The sequence below is a fragment of the Schistocerca piceifrons genome, chromosome 6 (assembly GCF_021461385.2).
Source record: "Schistocerca piceifrons isolate TAMUIC-IGC-003096 chromosome 6, iqSchPice1.1, whole genome shotgun sequence".
Taxonomy (NCBI): domain Eukaryota; kingdom Metazoa; phylum Arthropoda; class Insecta; order Orthoptera; family Acrididae; genus Schistocerca; species Schistocerca piceifrons.
This window is the reverse complement of record NC_060143.1, coordinates 241,721,641-241,746,871: the sequence shown is the minus strand read 5'-3', so window position 1 is coordinate 241,746,871 and position 25,231 is coordinate 241,721,641. Positions and strand designations below refer to the sequence as shown.

Sequence of the window (25,231 nt, the reverse complement as noted above, 5' to 3'; positions counted from 1 at the left end):
TGTCGGTTAAATTTAGCGTCTGTAGCACGTCATCTTCGTGGTGTAGCAATTTTAATGGCCAGTAGTGTATGTCCATAACTCCACAGAAAGTATAACGTTTATTATGTTAACCTACCTCAACAGATACGCCTTTCACATTTTGTATTGTCAGTTACAGATAAAAACCTTATCTGAAACATTCTGTATGTAGATATAGTCACACATATATGTTCGCAGAGTAGGGTGTAGTGACACTCGCCCCTGAAATCTTCTTACGGCGAGCGTACCTGGCCGGCCAGTGTTTGCTAGTACGAGGCGTCTTCAAAGCGCGTCACGAGTATTTATAGCCGGGACGGACTGCGGCGTCTGACGACCTAGCGAGCGAGGAAAAAAAGAAGGAAGGCGCAGCCAGAGACGTGACAAGGCCAGGCGGGCGGCCTGGCTCACCAGCTGTGGCTGTGGCGCTGCGGTGCCGCCGGGCCCAGATACGGCCGCGATAAAAGCGGCGGTCGGCGGCCGAGATAACGAGTCGCTAGCGGCGGGCCGCGGCAGCACGAGCACCACGCTAAGGCTACTAGCATGGCGTCTGCGGCGACGGGGCACCTCTGCGCTGGCCACGCCGAGTCGGCGAACCAGGTAGGCGCTGCGCTGCCGCAAAGTACGCTGAGGCGACATAGGTCGTGGCATAGCTATGTGCACGTATACAGATGGAGGTAGTGCCGCATAATCAACGTATTACAGGGCAGTGCATTGGTGGAGCTGTCATTTCTACTCAGGTAATTCGTGTGAAACAGTTTCCAACTTTCAAATAACTTTCGGGTTTGCTCCCGGGTGATGTCGTCGACCACCGCCGATATTTCGATAGGAGCACACCCTGCCATTCTCAAGGCACAAATGCAAGGAGGAAGAAATATGCACGGCGCTTCAGTTTGGAACCGCGCGACCGCTACGGTCGCAGGTTCGAATCCTGCCTCGGACATGGATGTGCGTGATGTCCTTAGGTTAGTTAGGTTTAAGTAGCTCTAAGTTCTAGGGGACCGATGACCTCCGCTGTTAAGTCCCATAGTGCTCAGAGCCATTTGAACCATTTGAAATTTAACACCTCGCTTCACAGAGGAGAAACAAGGAAGATACCACACACAGAACAAGTGTCAACACAAACAAAAATGACCAACATCAGAAACATCGATAGTGACTATTAATCAACTGGTGAGGTAGCACTAATTCTGTCCCTCTGTTTTTTGACGAGAGACAGAGCCGGATTCCAAGCAGCGTTTAAACAAAATCCACCATCTCTGTTAATAAGGTTGCTTGATAGTTTGGTTTCAACTGCTTCCTTAATAACACTATCCCAGTTGCTGGATGTGCAAGCCAGAATCTCCGTGTTGCTGTATTCCATAGGATGACTTGTTTCAAGGCAATGTTCTGCAATAGCGGATTTGCTCGGCTGTTGTAAGCATGTGTGACGCTTATGTCCAATACACCGGTCTTCCACAGTCCGGATTGTCTCACCAATATATGACCTTAATCTTAGAAGGTGGTCGAAAAACACATTTCACATCCTATTTCCGCAAAATACTACCAATCCTGTTGGAAATGATTCCTGCGAAAGGCAAAAAGGCCGTAGACTTAGGTGCCACTTCGTTGCTACCGTCACTCACCCGTTGCACAGAAGGCTGATAGCGCAATGCACGTTTGATCTGCCTCTCACTGTAACCATTCTGACGAAAGGTGACTTCGAGATGTGATAGCTTAGCTGCCAAACTTTCAGGGTCTGAGATAACGTGGGCCCTGTGAACCAAGGTACGAAGTATTCCTTCACTCTGAGCTGGATGGTGACAACTATCAGCTAACAGATACAAGTCAGTGTGAGTAGGCTTCCTATAAATAGAATGTCCCAACGTACCGTCAGTCTCCCTTTCGACCAACACATCAAGGAAGGGAAGGCATCCATTCTTTTTCACCTCCATAGTGAACTGAATATTCGGGTGGACTGAATTCAGGTGTTCCAAAACCCGATTTAAATTTTCACTACCATGAGGCCAAACAACAAAAGTATCGTCTACATATCTGAAAAAACACGCAGGTTTCAAGGTCGCTGACTCCAATGCACGTTCCTCAAAGTCCTCCATAAACAAACTGGCCACAATAGGTGACAACGGGCTTCCCATTGCAACTCCATCAGTCTGTCTCACAGAGTTTCCAACGTCATTATTGGCGCACGACTGGAATTAACAACTTTAAACGCGAAATGGTAGTTGGAACTGGACGCCTTGGACATTCCATTTCGAAATTGGTTAGGGAATTCAGTATTCCGAGATCCACAGTGCCAAGCGTGTGCCAGGAATACCAAACAGGCATTACCGGTCACCACAGGCAACACAGTGGCCGACGGCCTACACTTAAAGACCGAGAGCAGTGGCGTTTGCGGGGAGTTGTCAGTGCTAACAGACAAGAAACGCTGCGTGAAATAACAGCAGAAACCAGTGTGAGACGGACGACGACATATCACTTAGGACAGTGCGACGAAATTTGGCGTTAATGGTCTATGGCAACAGACGACTGACGCGAGTGCCCTTACTGGAAGCGCGACATCGCCTGCAGCGTCTCTCCTGGACTTTCGACCTTATCGGTTGTACCCTAGACCACTGGAAAACCGTGGCCTGGGAAAATGAGTCCCGATACCAGTGGGTAAGAGCTGACGGTAGGATTCCAGTGTGACCCCAGGAAGCCATGGCCCCAAGTTGTCAACAAGGCACTGTGCAAGCTAGTGTTGGCTCCATGGAGTATGGGCTGTGTTCGCGTGGAATGGACGGCATCCTATGTTCCAAATAAGCCGATCATTCCAGAATGAGATTTTCACTCTGCAGGGTTTCCCATTTGAGTTCCCGAAAGATCTCCGTTTAGTCCCATAACCCCCATTAATCAATCAATCAATCAGTCAATCAAGCAGCTCCGTAATATGAATTGCTTCGATTTCCTCCTTCAATCCGGCGTGGTGCAGTTCCGAGACACTCGACCAGTACTCAAAAATGGGTTGAACCAGTATCTTACATGCGGTCTTCTTTACACATGAGCTACACTTATTAAAATTCTCCAAATAAATCGATGTATACCGTTCGCCTTCCCTACTACATTCCATTCCAGAGTTACGCCCAGGTATTGATTGTGTCAAGCAGCACACTACTGATGCTGTATTCGAACACTACAGATATGTCATCTTGTATCCTCCTACTGCCATTCCACTACGACACCTTCCCGTAAACAACAGCATCATCAGCAAACAGCCGCAGATTGCTGCCCGCCCTGTCCGCCAGATCATTTACGTGTATAGACACTAACAGCGGTCCTGTTAAACGTCCATTGTTTGTCATGAACGCTCGCCGCCTTGCACGCCGTACTGGGTTCTGTTGCTTAAGAATTCCTCGACCCACTCCCCATATCGGGGAACTTTTCCTGTATGTTCGTACCTTCGCCAACCGTTTCCGTTGGGGCACCGTGTCAAACATTATTCACAAATTTATGAATATGGAATCTTCCCGTTGCCCTTCATTCATAGTTTGTACGATATCATGTGAGAAAAGGCCAAGTTGAGTTTCGCACCAGCGATGCTCTCTAAAACGGTCCTTATTCGTGGTAAGAAGCTTTTCCGTCTCGAGTAAAATAATTATATTGGATCTGAGAGCATGTTAAAGAATTCTGCAACCAACCGACGTTATGGATATTCTTCTGTATTCTTAGTGTTCATTCTTTTATCCGTCTGATATACAGGAGTCACCTGCACTTTTCTCCGATCGCTTGGGCCTTCGCGATAAAAGCCTGCTGTGTACAGGAGTGCCGGCCGGGGTGGCCGAGCGGTTCTCGGCGCTACAGTCTGGAACGGCGCGACCGCTACGGTCGAAGGTTCGAACCCTGCCTCGGGCATGGAAGTCTGTGATGTCGATAGTTAGGTTTAAGTAGTTCTAAGTTCTAGGGGACTGATGACCTCAGAAGTTAAGTCCCATAGTGCTCAGAGCAATTTGAACCATTTTTTTGTGCAGCAGTCTGTTCAGTGGTCAACCGACTGCATGTTCGTACGATTCTCATGCGTGAATGATTTCTTAAATGCGATATGTAAAACTTCGGCTTTCCTTTTGCTCTCTTCTATTGCCACACCACACTGGTCAAAGAGTAACTGGATAGGAGCTCTAGACCCGCTTAGGGACTTCACGAATAACTAGACGATGAGTGCAGAACCCCCTTTGACGTTCCTTAAAGGTTTCAGATAGATTATATAATGGTAAGACAGAGATTTAGGAACCAGGTTTTAAATTGTAAGACATTTCCAGGGGCAGATGTGGACTCTGACCACAATCTATTGGTTATGACCTGTAGATTAAAACTGAAGAAACTGCAAAAAGGTGGGAATTTAAGGAGATGGGACCTGGATAAACTAAAAGAACCAGAGGTTGTACAGAGATTCAAGGAGAGCATAAGGGAGCAATTGACAGGAATGGGGGAAATAAATACAGTAGAAGAAGAATGGGTAGCTTTGAGGGATGAAGTAGTGAAGGCAGCTGAGGATCAAGTAGGTAAAAAGACGAGGGCTAGTAGAAATCCTTGGGTAACAGAAGAAATATTGAATTTAATTGATGAAAGGAGAAAATATAAAAATGCAGTAAGTGAAACAGGCAAAAAGGAATACAAACGTCTCAAAAATGAGATCGACAGGAAGTGCAAAATGGCTAAGCAGGGATGGCTAGAGGACAAATGTAAGGATGTAGAGGCCTATCTCACTAGGGGTAAGATAGATACCGCCTACAGGAAAATTAAAGAGACCTTTGGAGATAAGAGAACGACTAGTATGAATATCAAGAGCTCAGATGGAAACCCAGTTCTAAGCAAAGAAGGGAAAGCAGAAAGATGGAAGGAGTATATAGAGGGTCTATACAAGGGCGATGTACTTGAGGACAATATTATAGAAATGGAAGAGGATGTAGATGAAGATGAAATGGGAGATATGATACTGCGTGAAGAGTTTGACAGAGCACTGAAAGACCTGAGTCGAAACAAGGACCCCGGAGTAGACAATATTCCATTGGAACTACTGACGGCCGTGGGAGAGCCAGTCCTGACAAAACTCTACCATCTGGTGAGCAAGATGTATGAAACAGGCGAAATACCCTCAGACTTCAAGAAGAATATAATAATTCCAATCCCAAAGAAAGCAGGTGTTGGCAGATGTGAAAATTACCGAACTATCAGCTTAATAAGTCACAGCTGCAAAATACTAACACGAATTCTTTACAGACGAATGGAAAACCTAGTAGAAGCCAACCTCGGGGAAGATCAGTTTGGATTCCATAGAAACACTGGATCACGTGAGGCAATACTGACCTTACGACTTATCTTAGAAGAAAGATTAAGGAAAGGCAAACCTACGTTTCTAGCATTTGTAGACTTAGAGAAAGCTTTTGACAATGTTGACTGGAATACTCTCTTTCAAATTCTAAAGGTGGCAGGGGTAAAATACAGGGAGCGAAAGGCTATTTACAATTTGTACAGAAACCAGATGGCAGTTATAAGAGTCGAGGGACATGAAAGGGAAGCAGTGGTTGGGAAGGGAGTAAGACAGGGTTGTAGCCTCTCTCCGATGTTGTTCAATCTGTATATTGAGCAAGCAGTAAAGGAAACAAAAGAAAAATTCGGAGTAGGTATTAAAATTCATGGAGAAGAAATAAAAACTTTGAGGTTCGCCGATGACATTGTAATTCTGTCAGAGACAGCAAAGGACTTGCAAGAGCAGTTGAATGGAATGGACAGTGTCTTGAAAGGAGGATATAAGATGAACATCAACAAAAGCAAAACAAGGATAATGGAATGTAGTCTAATTAAGTCGGGTGATGTTGAGGGAATTAGATTAGGAAATGAGGCACTTAAAGTATTAAAGGAGTTTTGCTATTTGGGGAGCAAAATAACTGATGATGGTCGAAGTAGAGAGGATATAAAATGTAGGCTGGCAATGGCAAGGAAAGCGTTTCTGAAGAAGAGAAATTTGTTAACATCCAGTATTGATTTAAGTGTCAGAAAGTCATTTCTGAAAGTATTCGTATGGAGTGTAGCAATGTATGGAAGTGAAACATGGACGATAAATAGTTTGGACAAGAAGAGAATAGAAGCTTTCGAAATGTGGTGCTACAGAAGAATGCTGAAGATTAGATGGGTAGATCACATAACTAATGAGGAAGTATTGAATAGGATTGGGGAGAAGAGAAGTTTGTGGCACAACCTGACCAGAAGAAGGGATCGGTTGGTAGGACATGTTCTGAGGCATCAAGGGATCACCAATTTAGTATTGGAGGGCAGCGTGGAGGGTAAAAATCGTAGAGGGAGACCAAGAGACGAATACACTAAGCAGATTCAGAAGGATGTAGGTTGCAGTAGGTACTGGGAGATGAAAAAGCTTGCACAGGATAGAGTAGCATGGAGAGCTGCATCAAACCAGTCTCAGGACTGAAGACCACAACAACAACAAAGTATTCATAAACGAAATTATCAAATAATGCCTGCTTCCTTCTGCCTATCTTCATATTGGTTGCCTTGTAATCTGTTGGTGCTGTACGATTATCGCTGCAGTGTCGCCGTGAGTGTAGCGAAATGATGTCTGACGCTGCAAGCTAGCGCGAATGTTACTTGCTCGTTTGCATCGGGCCTTATGGTCTAAATTAAGTCATGGCACAGAGGACTTTGGGATAAGGAATTAATGGTTATGAATGAATATTTGGATTTCATATGAGGTAAACAAGTTACATCTTATAGCAACAACTTGAGCTCTCCGTAACTATTCAGACTAAGTATTGAATTCGCAATAGGCGTATTACTATAAAAACTGTTAACCAAACTGAACTCTGGATTTGAAATCGTTTGAACCCATTGCTTGCTGACCTTTTTCTAATGAGACAGCAATTCCTGCCCGACTTCAATCCTCCAAACTGAGTTCTTCGAAGATCAGAATGACAGAGAATGCTATGGCTGGGTGAAGATAAATGCTCTGCCATATAACCCAACGCCATTCCCTTAGACTCTAAAGAGGGATCAGCTCTTTCTGTGGCTTCAATGACAGTTCGTCGTTCGAATGTGCCTTTAAAAAAATAAAAAAGAAGATTACGCTTTTACTTACGATCAACGACTGGGTCATTGGAGGCGCAGCACAGGCTATTAGCCGTGTCACTTTCAAAGAAAGCTTCCGGTATTTGGCTTAAATAATTTCCAGAAACCATGGGAAACACAAACATTTAAGGCCGACTGGGGTTTGAACCCCCATCCTCCCGATTGTGTGTGTCATGTATCTTATTCCACATTCACGAGGACCTTTCTATTTAGGATCTGTTGGAGGAGCACTAGCATATCTGTTTTTACATACAGATATTTATAATCTATTCTTGTTATACGAGGGACGTTCCGAAACTAAGTTTCATCATTGTGTTTCACATGGAAAGTTTATTGCCAAAAGCAAATACACAGTGGCATCATGAGCTACACACCTTGCGCCATTTTTCGACATAGTCGCCACTGACATTCAGACATTTATCGTAGCGAACAGTCATTTTGGAGAAACCACTCTGGTAAAATTCAGTGCCCTTCGAAGCCAAGAACTGGCGCACAGCCTACTCCACCTCAACACAGGTTTGGAAGTGACCCCCCCCAAGCGTGCGGCTTTCAATGCAGGGAACAGCTGAAAGCCCTTCTCTCAACACGCAACACCAGCGACCAACCATTTGACAAGACATGACTTCTTCATCGTACACGGACGGTAGGCGTTGATGGATAACGAAAACAATAGTTCAACGCGCACATTCAGAGTATAGATATAAGCGTCAGAAAGTCGTTTCTGAGAGTATTTGTATGGAGTGTAGCCATGTATGGAAGTGAAACATGGATGATAAGTAGTTCGGTCAAGAAGAGAATAGAAGCTTTCGAAATGTGGTGGTACAGAAGAATTCTGAAGATTAGATGGGTAGATCACATAACTAATGATGAGGTATTGAATAGTATTGGGGAGAAAAGGGGTTTGTGGCACAACTTGACTAGAAGAAGGGACTAGTTGGTAGGACATGTTCGGAGGCATCAAGGGATCACCAATTTAGTATTGGAGGGCAGCGTGGAGGGTAAAAATCGTAGAGGGAGACCAAGAGATGAATACACTAAGCAGATTCAGAAGTACGTAGGCTGCAGTAGGTACTGGGAGAAGAAGCAGCTTGCACAGGACAGAGTAGGATGGAGAGCTGCATCAAACCAGTCTCAGGACTGAAGACCACAACAACAACAAACAACACGCACTTCCACTGGCGACCACGTTATCAGTACATGTCCGTCTGCCGTCATGATGCGTACTCGAATAACATCGGGCACCCCAAGTTTGCTGATACTCTCTCTTCTTCAGCGGTCTGCGCATGTGGTATTCCTGCTCCAGTGATGCCCCTTCCATCGTCGAAGCAGCAACGAGTGTGGATTCATATGGCGTTTGTTTGTGCCACTTTGTGTGCCATCTGCTCTTCCAAAAACAATGACGACACCCACTTTCGGAACGTCCTTCTTATCAGTGTTCTACAGCCTAGACGACCTCCTCACTCATAATCTGTGGATGATAAAGTAATTTAAGATAACCGTTGGACAACTACGCTAGTGCCTAAGTTCAATCCACGACGATAAATTTGGTCTATTCTTTATGACAGCTGTTACGAAGTTTTACTCGTTTCATTCAGGATCCGAGACACTGCGTCCTGCAGCACCATATACTGAATACGACCTTGCAAATTCATTTAATGAGAAAAAATCGTACGTCGACAATCAGCCAGAAGATGTGAGCAGTAGCAAACTTCAAAGTGGCACCACTAGTGTTGATGTGGCTGGCAGTATTTCTGTTAAGAGTGTAAACAGTTTGCAGATGCTCTGCCTCACATTTATTGCCCATTGAAGGCATGGTACTGGCTGAAAAATTCACTTCCACATGTTCGTCTCTTGTCTCAAAAAGCTCGGTTTACAACCTCGTGCTGTCTGTAAAATTTTAACGCAAAATATTTTCTTGAGTTGAGAATTTATCTGCAGGGACTGAACAACAGGGTATGGACATATTAATATAAATGCCTAATGTTCGGATCTTGTTTTCATAATAAGATTTATTTCCCCGTTATTGTAAAAGATTTGTATATATTGTTTCGAGATTGTAGTATGCCTGTGTTTTGTTAGCATACTGCCGTTTGGAATCTTACAGACGACCCACTTAGTTGGTATAAAGGGGGACCAAGAAGTTTCCTTCCGAAGGCCGTAAAGTCCAGAATCTGTATGCCAGTCAGGCAAAACCACCGTGAGCATCGAGGCAATCAGGCTACCGACGCATCAGATTGGAGATACTCGTTTAGTAAAACGCCGTGTCCTTATGTGTGAAGTAGACCCTAATTATCTGTTGCAAATCATCGTCCGACGGGAATCGTCGGCGCTTCAAGGGTTATTTAAGGGACCGAAGGTGTGATAATGGCGCGGGGAAAGACCGGTACTATAAGGCGGTTGTTCGAGTCTCTCCCATTTGCGTTGGCGTACCTTCTGCATTACGATATTTGTGATATGGGGACATGCGTTATCACGAAGCCACAGCACCGCTTGGCACACCATTTCACAAAGTCGAATTTCGACAAACACACTTCTGCACACGCGTTCTTTATTCTCCGATGTATGTCTAACTGTATTCGTCCTTCGGCAGCCAAAAAGAGAATATCAGGTTGTTCTTGTTTGAAGGTATTTGGAAATAATGTTGGCATAGTTCATGTTTTCGAACTTACCGTACGCACGTCGGAAATACACGAATGCCGTACTGATCCTTTGACTACACGTCGGTGCTTATACAACCGCACCGGGGCTTCAACAACATCCTGAAACGGAAGCCTCTTGGCCACCCCTTATTGTTCTGCCGTTACAATCGCATTTACCTAAGAATCGTCTCTCGATATTGTCTGTACTGATGTGGAAAGGTACTGAGCAACAAACTGCAACTTAAAATCTGAAAGTGATGAGTGAGACCACAACTGAAGTATAATGTCAGCCCCTATCTTCGTACCTGTAATAAACAACTGAAATTAACGTAACCTCGGACCAAGAGTTAATAACGAAACGGAGTATAGTGGTACCTGGAATTACCAATAAGCACACTAGACAAGAAATTCGAGACACTCAGGAGAAACCACGCAGCTTTTAGCTTTGATAGCGTGCACAGTTCTGAGACGAAGAGAGCTCATTACTGTCTGCAGGTGTACCGTGTCCACCTGAAGTCACCCATCAGTGATTATATTCCATAAAGCTACCATATTACGGGGATTCTGAATGCGACATTTCACCCGCTGTTCAAACCACGCACTTTCTAGGCCAGGGATTTCTAACCTTAGCTTACCTGGGCCACAGTGGAAGAAAGGGAGTACTTTGAGGCCGCTCAAAATATGATTAACTCCAACAATAACTGTTAGAGAGAGAGAAAAAGAAGGAAAAATGACAAAGGAAAACGAGATGGTCCAATGAAAGAATGTCTAATACTAATTTTATCATAACTTTACACAGTCGGAACTTCATTGAATTTTTTTTTTTGCGTATTTATGTTTTATCGACCGTGTGATAGATGCTCACTTGTTTTGCTGCATAGATAGTTGGTTTGGGCCACATGAGGCCCGAAGACCGCGGAGTGGACACCCCTGTTCTAGGGTATTAAGACCGGATAATTTAGCGGGCCACTCAGTGTGCGATATAGTTCGTGAGTGTTCGCAAACCATGAACGATTTTTGTGCAGCCCTGCGAACACCGCTGTTGTCGTTTTGTAAAATGTTGGCTCGGAAACTGGTTGAGATTCACCGTCAGTTACTGACAGTAGCAGTTCCTACCGGGTCTGAAACCGATCATCATTCACAAGGATTGACACTCGTTGACGGTCCTAGTCAGTTATGATCCTTTTATGGCCACCGTTCTTGTACCGGCTTCCACGGCTGCGACTGATACGCCATGCCATCAAAAATGGTTCAAATGGCTCTGAGCACTATGGGACTTAACTTCTGAGGTCAACAGTCCCCTAGAACTTAGAACTACTTAAACGTAACTAACCTAAGGACATCACACACATCCATGCCCGAGGCAGGATTCGATCCTGCGACCGTAGCCGTCGCGCGGTTCCAGACTGTAGCGCCTAGAACCGCTCGGCCACCCTGGCCGGCGCCATGCCTTCCAGCGGGCATGGACAGTCTTTGGTGATTCGCGGGCCTGATTCACATACTTGCTTAAGCTCACGCGCTTTTCGCGCATAAAATCAAAACTATAGGTAACGCACTGGCATGAATAGCACCCGTTCTCCTGACACAAGACGCCAACGAATATCGCTTAAAAGCATGTTTTTTTCACAGTACATTCAATTTATGTTCACTTGTCTTCAGATGTTTGCATTTATTCATACGTAGTGAACGTTGTTTCTTTACTTACGACGTTTTACATTCGCTGTCCTAAAACGTTCCATTGCAAAATTCTGCTACGTGGCTAGTAAAGAAACAATCTTCGAGAAACGTAAATAAATGTAAACGTCTGAAGATGGAAACCAGGCATCTTTAATTACATAATGGAGAAATAAACACCTACAGGATAGAGTTGTTGGAACTAATTACTTAATCAGTAGATGTCGTGTGACTAGGGCCTTCCGCCGGGTAGACCGTTGGCCGGGTGCAGGTCTTTCGATTTGACGCCACTTCAGTGACTTGCGCGTCAGTGGGGATGAAATGATGATGGTTAGGACAATACAACACCCAGGCCCTGAACGGAGAAAATCTCCGAGCCAGCCGGAAATCGAACCCGGGCCCTTAGGATTGACATTCTGTCGCGCTGACCACTCAGCTACCGGGGCCGGACACTAATTACTTATAAATTACATTTAACTTGAACAATTACAGTGTTCTAACATGTCCACAACGGGTAAGAATTATTCACTAACGTCAATGCGAGTAAGGACAGAAAAACAATACAGCATGAGGTAGGCATTTCCAGTCTACAGCCGGCCGCGGTGGTCTAGCGGTTCTAGGCGCGCAGGCCGGAACCGCGCGACTGCTCCGGTCGCAGGTTCGAATCCTGCCTCGGGCATGGATGTGTGTGATGTCCTTAGGTTAGTTAGGTTTAAGTAGTTCTAAGTTCTAGGGGACTGATGACCACAGTAGTTAAGTCTCATAGTGCTCAGAGCCATTTGAACCATTGAACCATCCAGTCTACAAGGAATTAGAACATAACGATTTTGGGGTGGAGGCAGCTCATTTGAATGTTTGAAATTTAGTATGTTAATATCCGCAAACACTATTAGGAAGCATTTTTAAAATATTTGTCCTAAAATACTGATGATGAAACATCACATAGGCATGTTTTTTTTCCTGTAACGCCAAATACTGTCCGGAACGTAGAAAATAGCACTCAAGAGGCAGGGGAGGGGGGGCATCGGATGATAACGGAATTCATTAGACATAATGATACAGACGAGAGAGTCTCCTGATCCCAGAATCAACACATTTAAGCCGATACAGTTTAGACAAATACAGTACAACAGTAGTAACGTGTTGGGCCACCTTTTGCTGCAATATATGCCACAGCGTGGTCCTATATCGAGTTCATTAGATGTCTGATGTTGTCCTGGGGAAGACTTGGCCACAAATCTTGAACAGCCACCTCCAAATCATGTACAGAGTGACAGCTGGTCTCACAGGTGCTGTATAGGGGACACGAATAGGAAGCAGGCCGGGCATGGAAAAGTCGGAAATGACGCAGCAAGTCTTGAGCATCTAGAGCTTTGTATTATATTACTGCGGAAGTGCCCGTGGTAGACAATGGAAGAAAGCTCCTCACGGGATGATTAACGAATATTATCATTAAAACGCTGGCCCGTTAAGGTTCCACGAACCACAATGAGGTCGTCACTCCCCACTCCACCCCTCGCCTGCAGCTAGACCATTAGTCCGGCAGTGCTGACGTCCAATAGTCTGCCCACATGCGGTTATTGTCTGTCCCCAAAACGCATCGGAACTCATCGTTAAACGTCATGTTCCGCCAGTCTATGGCACTGCAGGTCTGTTTGGATTGGCACCACTTTATACGGAATCGCCGATGTCTTGGTTTTAAGGGCCGTGGGCGACAAGAGCGCCTGGATTGCAAATTCACATCCGCAAGGTGTCTGGGAATGGGTTGTGGAACAGCTAGGGCCTGTTCATATGCTTGTGACGTGGAGCGATTTACTGTAGTATCCCTGGTCGCCTGCTACACGAACCTTCAACCTCTCGGCTCGTTGTCTTCCTGGTCGCTCCGGACGTGGCACACGTGAGTGCCATTTCGTGTCCACTGTTGGCAAACAATCTGACGGAAAACCCCGAACAATCGGCCTGGCGACTCACACGGCGTGTCGACCATATAGCGATTTTCATGATTAAGTCCCTCTCAAACTTGCTTAACTGTGAGAAATGTCGTCTAACACGTCTCCCTGGCTTTATCTGCTTACTAAATTCCTTCTGAAGTCGGGATGAGTTCGTCACGCATATGGCTCGTCGCCTACGCGCCGTTTAAATAGGAACCCATGTGTGATGACAGCGGAACTGCAGTGTCTGCGGGTATGAACAGTGGCACAAAACTTGTACTATCGGGATGTCGGATCTCACTGTAGTTATCTGCGAGGTATCGCGTTTGTAATTCCTTCACGAAAGAAGACGAAGTAAATATTCCAGAATTCGAAACAAGAACAGCTGCTAGCATGAGCGACGTAACAGTAGATGCCTTAGGTGTTGCGAAACAACCCAAATCAATTAAGGCAAGTCTTCCGGTCCACATGGCATACCGATCAGGTTCCTTTCATAGAATGCAAACGCAATGGCGCTTTTCTTAGCAATCATATGCAACCGCTCATTTGACGAAAGGTCTGTTCCTAAAGACTGGAAAGTAGCACAGGTCACAACAATATTCAAGAAAGGAAATGGGAGTAACCCACTGAATTAAAGTCCCATATCACTGACCTCAATTTGCAGCAGGATTTTGGAGCATATACTGTACTCGAACATAATGAATCACCTTGGAGAAAATGACTTATTGATGCCTAACCAACACGGATTCAGAAAACATCGTCCTTACGCAACACAACTAGCTCTTTATTCCCGTGAAGTAATGACTGCTGTCGACAAGGGATCTCAGATCGATTCCATATTCCTAGATTTCCAGAAGGCTTTTGATACCGTTCCTCAAGGGCGACTATTAATCAAATTGCGTACATATGGAGTATCGTCTCAGTTGCGTGACTTGATTCGTGATTTCGTCTGAGAGGTCACAGTTCGTAGTGACAGACGATAAATTACCGAGCAGAACAGAACTGATATCTGGCGTTCCGCAAGGTAGTGTCATAGGCCCTCTGATGTTCCTGGTTTTCATAAACGATCTAGGTGATACTCTGACCAGCCGGCCGAAGTGGCCGTGCGGTTAAAGGCGCTGCAGTCTGGAACCGCAAGACCGCTACGGTCGCAGGTTCGAATCCTGCCTCGGGCATGGATGTTTGTGATGTCCTTAGGTTAGTTAGATTTAACTAATTCTAAGTTCTAGGGGACTAATGACCTCAGCAGTTGAGTCCCATAGTGCTCAGAGCCATTTGATACTCTGACCAGCCCCCTTAGATTGTTTGCAGATGATGCTGTAATTTACTGTCTAGTAAAATCATCAGACAATCAATTCCAGTTACATAATGATCTAGAGAGAACTTCTGTAGGGTGCGAAAAGTGGCAATTGGCACTAAACAAAGAAAAGTGCGAGGTAATCCACATGGGTGCTAATAAAAGAAAAACGATAAATTTTAGGTATATGATAAATCACACAAATGTAAGGGCTGTCAATTCGACTAAATACCTAGGTATTAAAATTAGGAGAAACGTAAATTGGAAAGACCGCATAGATAATATTGTGGGGAAAGCGAAACAAAGACTGCGCTTTGTTGGCCTAACACTTACAAGACGCGACCAACCTACTAAAAAGACAGCCTACATTACACTTGTCCGTCCTCTGCTGGAAAATTGCTGCGCGGTGTGGGATCCTTACCAGGTAGGATTGACGGAGGACATCGAAAAAGTGCAAAGAAGGGCAGCTCGTTTCATGTTATTGTGCAATAGGGGTGAGAGTGTCACTGATTTGATACGCGAGTTGGGGTGGCAGTCACTGAAACAAAAGCAGTTTTCTGTGCAGCGAGATCTGTTTATGAAATTTCAATCACCAACTTTCTCTTCCGAATGCGAAAATATTTTGTTGACACCCACCTACGTACGGAGAAATGATCATCATAATAAGAGAAATCAGAGCTGGAACGGAAAGATTAAGTGTTCCTTTTTCTCACGCGCCATTCGAGAGTGGAATGAGAGAGAAGTAGTAAGAAAATGGTTCGATGAACCCTCTATCAGGCACTTAACTGTGAATTGCAGAGTAACCATGTATATGTAAATGCAGATGTACCTTTGTTTCCTCTGGGTGCGAAACTTTCAGTATTCCTGAGTGTAAGTATGATCTGATTGCTTCCTTGCACATCCGTTCCTTACGTAAATGCTGGTGAGTTCGTGTTGATACTCCAACATACTAGGGAACTCAATTCACGGTGTACCGTCATGGGCACGTTCTTTGAGTTAACTCCTTCCTGCCTTGTCACGTGTACAGGTCGGCGCGTCTTACTGCGCTGTTCCCACACGACTGGCCGGCACGTACGCAACACTTAACTGTCATTACCTACGTTAGCATCACAACGTCACACGACCGCATCGTACCAGTTTTACACAACCGACAGCTCTCCAAAGCGGCTACCAGTGTGTTCTTTTAAGAGGAAGAGTCATATCTATATTGAGAGAAGCAGAACTCTCACTGAGAACCTGTAGACATCAAACATCAGAGCTGCTCCACGTCAAAGCAAATGGTGAACTGCATTTCTTATCTCAAATTCTGAGCAGGAAGCGTGTAAATTGGTTGCATAGTGTCTACAGATAAACGTAGTGGATGAGCTGGAAAGGTCCCTTCGTGGTGCGTTTTCTGTTCCCCATATTCATATCTACGTTTCAAACGTTTAAAAATGTCAGCGAATTTAGGAGGATAGCTACCACACTGTTCCCCCTCGGGAAATACTTGTCGCGTGGCTCTTATTACGATCTTTTACAGTACCTGAATTCTCTAATGTGCTCACTTACCTCATTTCGCTGATTTAGATATCGCAATTAAATGGTTCAAATGGCTCTGAGCACTATGGGACTTACATCTATGGTCATCAGTCTCCTAGAACTTAGAACTACTTAAAACTAACTAACCTAAGAACAGCACAAAACACCCAGTCATCACGAGGCAGAGAAAATCCCTGACCCCGCCGGGAATCGAACCTGGGAACCCAGGCGCAGGAAGCGAGAACGCTACCGCACGACCGCGAGCTGCGGACTATCGCAATTATTGCCTACTATACAACTGTAACCAATCCAGATTATTCCGTCGATAATTCAACACAAACTCCATGAAACACGACCTTCTCCGGTGTGTGCTTGCTTGCATGAATATGTTGTGCGTGTGTTCCTTTTCAGCGCCAACGGCCTTTCCGCAGTGGTAACACCGCTTCCCGTCAGATCACCGAAGTAAAGCGCTGTCGGGCTGGGCTAGCACTTGGATGGCTTGACCACTCACTCTGCCGGGCGCTGTTGACAAGCGGGGTGCACTCAGCCCTTATGAGGCAACCTTATGAGCTACTTGATTGATAAGTAGCGACTCTGGCCTCGTAAGCTGACATACGGCTGGGAGAGTGGTGTGCTGACACATGAGTTCCGTTTTTCCATGAAACTGTGCTCCGTGATTTCTATAAACTTCCCGTGCCCATTACACCTACTACTCTTCTTTGCGTACAAAGTGGCGTAATACACACGAACATGTCCGAACAAAGTTTGCTGAAAGGTCAAGCTGTTGAACACTAAGACACTTCACTTCGTTGACATTACTACAGGCCTTAACAGAAATGATTCAGATGGAGTATGCCTATTGACGACACGTATATTTCTGCTTGACACGTTTGACCTACGCTTGAGAAATGATACTTTGCAGCTGAAAAGTCTCCAAAACCGAAATCGGTTGTGGGTATGATAGTCCTCATTGGAGTCAAATGCCGAAAATTTTGTCATTTAGGAACTTTTGGATGACTGTGGTGGCCAATAAAGAAAACATAACGTAGATTCTGTCTCAGTTCACGGAACTTCTATCTTCATGTTCTGTTTTCTGTAGTTTTATAGCAAACTGACGACAAAAACTTCAATATTTATCATATCGTCCATCCTATGCCGTGCGTTATTTGCAGCTTCTTCATCACTTCCCTCGCTGTATGGAACTAAGCTTGTTCTGTTCCTTCTCTGTTCATATATCTGAATACATTGATACTTCGTTAGTCACGACTTCAAGACAGGCTCTCTGAAATACCACCATATACGAGTTGTGGCTATGAAATAACGGGATTGTTGCTGTAAAACATTTTATTTCAAAAACATACATATTTACTGCTAGTATGCTTCACTCCTCTATCACTATAACGCTTCATACCAATTTTCCTTTGATGGAAACAGCACTGGAAGTCTTCCTCTATGAGCCGCTTTATGATGCATGCCGATTATCATTTCACTGCTTCATCGGTCTGAAATCTTGTTCCTTTGAATGCAGATTTGACCTTGAGGAATAGATTAAAGTTACATGGTGTTACGTCACGCAAATAAGGTAGGTAGTCGTCCACGGGATGCTGTACACTGCCAGAAACCTCTTAACAGACAATGCCGCATTAGTGGGTGCGTTGCCTTGATGCACACACAACCCATCGCATACTCTTCCACAGTCTGGGTTGGTTTTTTCTTATTTCCTCATGACAGTAATGTTGATCAATAAAATGGCTCTGAGCACTATGGGACTCAACTGCTGTGGTCATTAGTCCCCTAGAACTTAGAACTAGTTAAACCTAACTAACCTAAGGACATCACAAACATCCATGCCCGAGGCAGGACTCGAACCTGCGACCGTAGCGGTCTCGCGGTTCCAGACTGCAGCGCCTTTAACCGCACGGCCACTTCGGCCGGCTGTTGATCAATAGTTTGACCTTCAGAAACCCAGGGAAGATACACAGTTCCATCAATATCTAAAAAAAGAACAGTCGTTATCGCAGAAATATTGAATTGCTCATTCGAGGTTTTTTTGCTCTCGATGCAGTCGAGCCCTTCCAATGTATGGATTGGCATTAATTCCTGGATCATAAGTTGGAAACCAGATTAGCTGCATGCTATCACTATCTCCAAAAAAATCTAGGTTATTTTCAATAGTATTCACAGTGTCAGTACAAACATATTCTTGAGCTTGTTTTTGTTCAATCTTGCGGCTCCGGTTCCACATACACTTTTCTATTGTTAAGTTGGTTATGCGCCGCATTCGACTCAGAAGACTTAACGCTTCACAGCTATTGGTCGTTGATCTTAGGCGCATGCGTACTGGCTGTGTGACAGCATCAGTTCAAGTTATTTTACAGCGACACCTTGCCTAGATGGTTGCTGTCTAGAAGTATTGTAATTATACGTAACAGACAGCAGAGTAAGTAAATGGAAATATACGTAACCGCGAGGAGAACGTTGCGCAACTACTTTCGAGGAAGTCGGAGCCTTACACTGCGCAGTCCTACAGAGTCTTTTCCCTTTGCTCGTTACGCGGCAGACAACTGCGAGCGTCAAATGAAGAAGGTGTGACAACCGTGCCTGTGACTGAAGGCCGCACAGTCATGTTTTATGCACGAGCACGGCGCAGCCGAATAGGTTCCCACGAGTGCTGACTGCGTGCATTCCACTGAACCACAAGCTAGTTTAAGAGAAAGCAAAAATGTGGATCACATAACGCTGCACCTGTCGACGGTACAGACATATCAATAATTCAAGGCAGAGACCCGTCCGCTTTGCACTACACAGTAATTTATAACACGGACATAAATGAAATGCCATATGAGTGGCAGCGCATCCATAACAATTGTTATGTACTGACAGCTAGTTTGAGAGGATAAATCACTTAGCTACCAGTAACGTCATACTTAATGTATTAAATAGATTGATGTTTATTGGCAGTTTTGGAATAATTTGAAGACAGACCCAAAATAAATTTCCTACTAAGCGAATTGCGTTTGTTGTACCAGAGAATACCTAGCACTGATGAGCGAATTGAAAAAGAATGGAGAAGTGACTCACATTTAAATATTATTATAAATTCCCCTCTTCAGTTTTGAGTCCCGCCGAACAATGATTATTTAAAAAGCAGATTCTAAGAGCAGATTCGAAACTGAAATGTAAAATTACTGGTTACGTCTTTTATTTGGCGTTAACATTTCGAAATGCAGTTAATCAATGACCTTTTGATTGTCTCCTTAAAAAAAATGGTTCAAATGGCTCTGAGCACTATGGGACTTAACATCCATGGTCATCAGTTCCCTAGAACTTAGAACTACTTAAACCTAACTAACCTAAGGACATCACACTACACCCAGCCATCACGAGCCCGAGAAAATCCCTGACCCCGCCGGGAATCGAACCCGGGAACCCGGGCGTGGGAAGCGAGAACGCTACCGCACGACCCCGGGATGCGGGCGATTTTCTCCTTAGCTGGTGCTTGCCCTCGCCAGGACAGCTTCAACGTTGTACGGCCTTACGGCAACAATTCGTGCTTCAGATTCGCTGGAATATTTTCCGCTTTGGATACATCGTATTTATAGGAAGGGCAACGCAAGGCTTCTCAATAGAAAAAATTTAAAAAAGGAGTAAAATATGATTCCTCAAGCAGAAATATACGAACCAAGAAGACTTTCCTACCCGGAGCCACATAGCATTCTTACTAATTTCAAACGTTTCATTCCTTAATCTACTCAGATACACATCACACCTTGGCTCAAACTTTCAGGCTACCTTCACATGTTAAACTCTACTGATTAGATGCTACGCAGTTGGCTTGACAAACACCGATGAGCGAAAGAGCGATGAGGAAAATTTGGAAAAGTATTCTTAAAGGTTTGTGTCTCACAAAACAACGTATGGCAACCATTCTAATTCTATTTCTTCATGACCTAAAAGATGTTCGTCTATGCAGCAGTAGATTTTAGTATGTTACTGCATATATCGGTAACAAAAACTGAATGACGTACAGCACATCACATTCATGTTGGAAGAAGTAAACTCCAAAGGAAAAGAAGCAACGCCTGGCAACATACCTCAGCTACAGTCGTTTGCTTCTTGTACGGAGATAGTCACTATTTATGTGTGTAGCTGCTAATAAAGCATGTATATTTTCAACAACAAAATTCAAACAGTGATTTCTAAAATCAAACTGTGATTTGGCATAATGAGCTGTTAACTCATTAATTCAGTGATAAAGCCATTACGATAGTTTCAAAAACTAAACGCTTAAGACACGAATGCGTACACACCGAGCGCGCTAATGATCTATACTGCAGAAAATTGCTGGAGCATAGGAAATAAACTTCAAAGGAATAATGAAGTATCTGATTTTAAATTTTAGATAAATAAAAAGTACATTTTTTGAAGAGAGCACACGTGTCTCAAAACGATTCTCTTATAAATACATTATATGAATGTTGACAAAAGGAAACAATGTCATTATACGGGAAGTGCATTTTACAAGTAAGGAAATTAATTTAAATACAAAGAACAAAACACACTTATACTTCTATTGCTTATCGGTGCCATTCAGCAAGGCTGAAGGACAAAAGAAAATGATAATATCCAATGGAATATGAAGACGAGTTGGTTAGTTAATAAGTTAGTTTCAAGCTCCATGGATCATTTGGACCATAAATCGTCATGGTAGGTTACGAGTTATTTCACAGTCAATAACAAAATAATTTGTAAATACAGTTACATGCTGATATTTTTTTAAGTGTATAGATGTGAGTTAGTAATTGCTCCCCACCACCTTCACACATTAAATAACTGAAACAGTTGCATGGAACAGAAAGTACTGTCAAGTAGAAACTTCTTCAGTTTGCTGACAAATTTTACTTTGCTGTCCGTCAGACATTTTACATCACTAGGCAAGTCACCAAAATTTTTGGTTGTAGTACTGTGCACCGCTCTTTGTTCTAAAGTAATGAGTGTAATTGTTTTACTTCTGATATTGAAATTATGTATATCATTGTTTCTTTTAAACTGCAGTTGATTATTTACAACATATTACACTAGGTAATAAATACATTATGAAGCAGTAGTCAAAACGCCTAATTTCTTACACAGATTTCTACAAAATGACTGTGTGTGAACTCAACATGCCATTCTTGCAGCACATTTTAGACCTGCCAAGACTTCCTTCTTAAAGATGAGTTACCGCAGAACATTACATGTAACATTATTGGATGCAAATTCCGAAATAGTCAACTTTTTGATTAGTCTGTCCTGTAAAAAAGAAATATTCTTTTCGATGATGGAAGGAAACATACATTCTAACCATGTTTATTCGCAATATGATCACGATTTCGTCAGAAGATGGGAAGAAAGAGTATGTCTTCACTTTCTGTTAACTAGCTAAGACAGGAAACCGTTTATAGTACCGGCACGCGAGGAAGATATTAAGCCGAGTGGATTGGCCGCGTGGTTTAAGGTGCCATGTGACGGATTGCGCGGCCTTTCCCACCGGAGGTTCGAGTCCTCCCTCGGGCATTAGTATGTGTTGTTCTTAGCATAAGTTAGTTGAAGTAGTGTTTAAGTCTAGGGTCCGATGACCGCAGCAGTTTGGTCCCATACGAATTTACACACAGATGAAGAAATTAATATGGAAACAGAAAAGATGGTACGAAAATCCAGATTCGCTTGCTTTTCATTTATAATATTTTTCGGCACTACTTACATACAGGTTCAAAGTAACGGCTCTGTTGCGCTATGTTAACCCTCTGTTACGGTTTTAAAAATACTGTCCCTCTACTAACACCGATAGAATTCTTACCTTGTGGTCATTAAATAGTTTCGCCTACATTTTTACCGAGTATATGACGAATACCATTTCTTTTTCTACTTTTAGATACATTCAGCGATTGCTTTTCATCTCCCACACCCCTCAGCACCTCCTCGTCTGGCAGAGTGTCTGCATACTTTATTTTTTCCTAATCTCTGCTATGTGCAGATTCCAAATGCACACAGCATCTTCTTGACTGCCCTCCTCATTGTCCCAGCTTCGACAACGCACAGTGGGGAACTCAAGACAAAATTCTTTATTAGCTTTTTCGTAAGTAATATTTTCATTGTTTTGAGTCATCAGTCGTATGCTCCTGTACGGTTAAATGATGTTGGTATCCTCTTAGGTAAAATATTCGTAAGGTAAAACAATCCACCTTTCGGATCTCCGGGAGACAGCTACTTAGGAGGATGTCGTTATCAGAAGAAACAGAACTAGAATATACGGTTCGGAGCGTGTGACATCAGATCTCTTGACCATGTAGGTAAGGTAGAGAATTTGAATAGAGAAATGGATATCTTAATGTCAGATATAGTGGTAATTAGTGACGTTCTGTGGCAGCATTAACAAAACTTTAGGTCACGTCAGTAGAGGGTTATAAATGGAAAATAAAATATGGGTAATTCGGGAGTAGGTCTAACAATGAAAGAGAAAGTAGCAATGATGGTACGCTACTGTGAACAGCACAGTCAACCCATTATCGTTCTCAAGACAGTCGTGAATCCAACATCCACCACACTACTAGAAGTCTGCATGCCAACTCTGTAAGCAGAAAATGAACAGAGTTAAAGAGTTTATGATGAAGTTAAGGAAATTTTAATTGTGATGGAAAACTGGAATTCGGTAGCAGGATAAGGAGTAGAAGGAAAAATAGTAGGAGATCTCGAACCGCGGTAACGGAATGAAAGATGAAGGCGTCCAGCAGAATTCCAAACAGAATTTAATCATCGCTGTTAAAGAAACTGCAGAAGTGTGGGACATTAAGTAGATGGGAACTGGATAAGTTGAACGAAGCAAAGCAAGTTGAGAGTTTCAAAAGGAGTGTTATTAACGAGAGACGAAGGTAAGGAGCACAACTCTAGGCAAATTAACCTTGAGAGATGAAATAGTGAAGAGACTGGAGAATCCAATAGGCAGAAAGACAAGAAGGCCCAACAGAATTACTGGAATAACACAATAGATACTAGATCCAAATGAGGAATGGGTAAACACAAAAATGCAGCAAATGAAGCTGGCAAAAGGAAATACAGACGTGTAAAAACTGAAACTGGCAGGAAGTGGAAAATTGGAAAACAGAGCATGCAAGTACGTAGAAGCATGCAGAACGAGGGCAAAAATGGATGAGGTCTATAGAAAAATTAAGGGATCTTTGAGGGTAAATACCAGAAGCTGTACGACTCTCAAGAATTCAAAGGGCAAGCGACTACTAAGAAGGGAAGGAAAAGTTGAAGGGTGGAAGGAATTTAATGAAACTGGCATACAAGGGAAATGAAGATGAGGGAAATATTGTAGAAAGGAAAGAGGAAGTAGACGAAGATGAGTGTTGTACAGAGCACTGAAATACTAAGACGAAACTACGTGCCTGAAATACACGATATTCCTGCGGCATTATTGAGACCCTTGGGAGAGCCAGCCATGACAAAACTATTCCACCTAGTGCGCAGGATATAGAAGACAGAGGAAATGGCGTCAGACTAATGCAGAAAGTAATAATGTCAGTTACAAAATAGCTGGCACTAATAAGTGTGAATATTACCAAATTATCATTTAATAGGTCATGATTGCAAAATATTGACAAGTTTTTACGGAAGAATGGAAATACTGATACTAGGATATGAGTCTGGGTTCCAGAGAAGCGTGGGAATTCGTGAGAAAAAGCTGACCCTACAGCTCATCTTAGGAGGTAGTATTCGTCTATAGCATTTGAAGGTTTAGAGAATGCTTCTTACTAGGTTAACTGGATTACACTCTTTGAAATTTAGAGGGTAGCAGAGATAAAAAAACAGGAAACAGAAGGTTATATACAACTTGTACATAAACCAGACTGTGGTTATGAAAGGCATAAAGGAAAGCTCTAGTTGCGAGAGGACTGAGCCTGTTGTACCCCAACCCCTGTATACTGAAAAAGGAGTAAAGTAAACCAAGGAGAAATTAGGATATGGAATTAAAATTCAGGGAGAAGAACTAAAACTTTTGAAGTTTACCAGTGACATTGTAATCCAACCAGAGCTATCAAAGTCTTGGATGGAAAACCTGAGTGGTGTGGATAATGTTTTGAAAAGATATTATCAGCTGGATTATAGCAAAAGTAAAACAAGGTGATGAAATGAAGTCGAATTACATCAGGTGATCATAAGAAATAAGATTAGGAAATGAGACACCAAATGTAGTAGATGAATTTTACTGTTTGGGCAGCAGAATAATTGATGATGGCCAAGGTCGAGAGGGTAGAAAATGTAGACGAGCTAGAGCACGATAACAATTTATAAAAACAGGAGTTCGTTAACTTCTAACACAAACTGAACAGTTAGGAACTTGTTCCTGAAGGTATTTTTCTCGACTTGAGCGTTGTACGAAAGTGAACTTATAGGATTAGCTATTCAGACAATAGGGGAGTGCAAACTTTTGAAATGTTTAGCTATAGATGAACGCTGAGGAGGTAATAGCGATTAACCAATGAGGAGGTAGTGAATCGGGGAAAAACTAAACGTCACATATGACGCTAAGTGACTAAAAGAAAGTAGGAGTTGATAGGATATTTCTGGGTACGAAGGAATCGTCGTTTTGCTTATGGAAAGAGTCCGGGAAGAATGCCGTAACAATTGGAGACTAAGGGATGAATACTGTAAACAAGTTCAATTGACGTAGGTTGCACTTTTTGTTTTGAGCCAACAGTGTGCTGATTGCTTTGATGCTGCTCGCCACGAGATCCTCTCCTGCACTAACCTCTTCATCTCAGAGTAGCACTTTCAGCCTACCTCCTTAGTTATTTGTTGGATGTATCCCAATGTTTGTCCTCCTCTACAGTTTTTAATTTTTATAGCCCCCTCAAGTACCTTGGAGATTTTTCCCTGACGTCTAAATGCAAGTCCCATCATCCTACTCCTTCTTCTTGTCAGTCTTCCATATGTTCCTATCCTCACTGATTCTTCGGAGAACATCCTGATTCCTTACCTAATTTTCAACATCTTCTATA

At 43.3% G+C, this 25,231-nt stretch overlaps 1 protein-coding gene across 1 annotated transcript in view; it reads left to right on the top strand.

Moving 5' to 3' along the window:
* Positions 1-15,585: 15,585 nt before the first annotated feature.
* Positions 15,586-25,231, top strand: part of LOC124803252 (ankyrin repeat domain-containing protein 65-like) — a 53,964-nt gene continuing 44,318 nt past the window's right edge. Inside the window, exon 1 of the mRNA XM_047264434.1 lies at positions 15,586-15,591. Within this exon, the coding sequence (XP_047120390.1) occupies positions 15,586-15,591 (6 nt within the window). The remainder of the gene's footprint in view (positions 15,592-25,231) is intronic.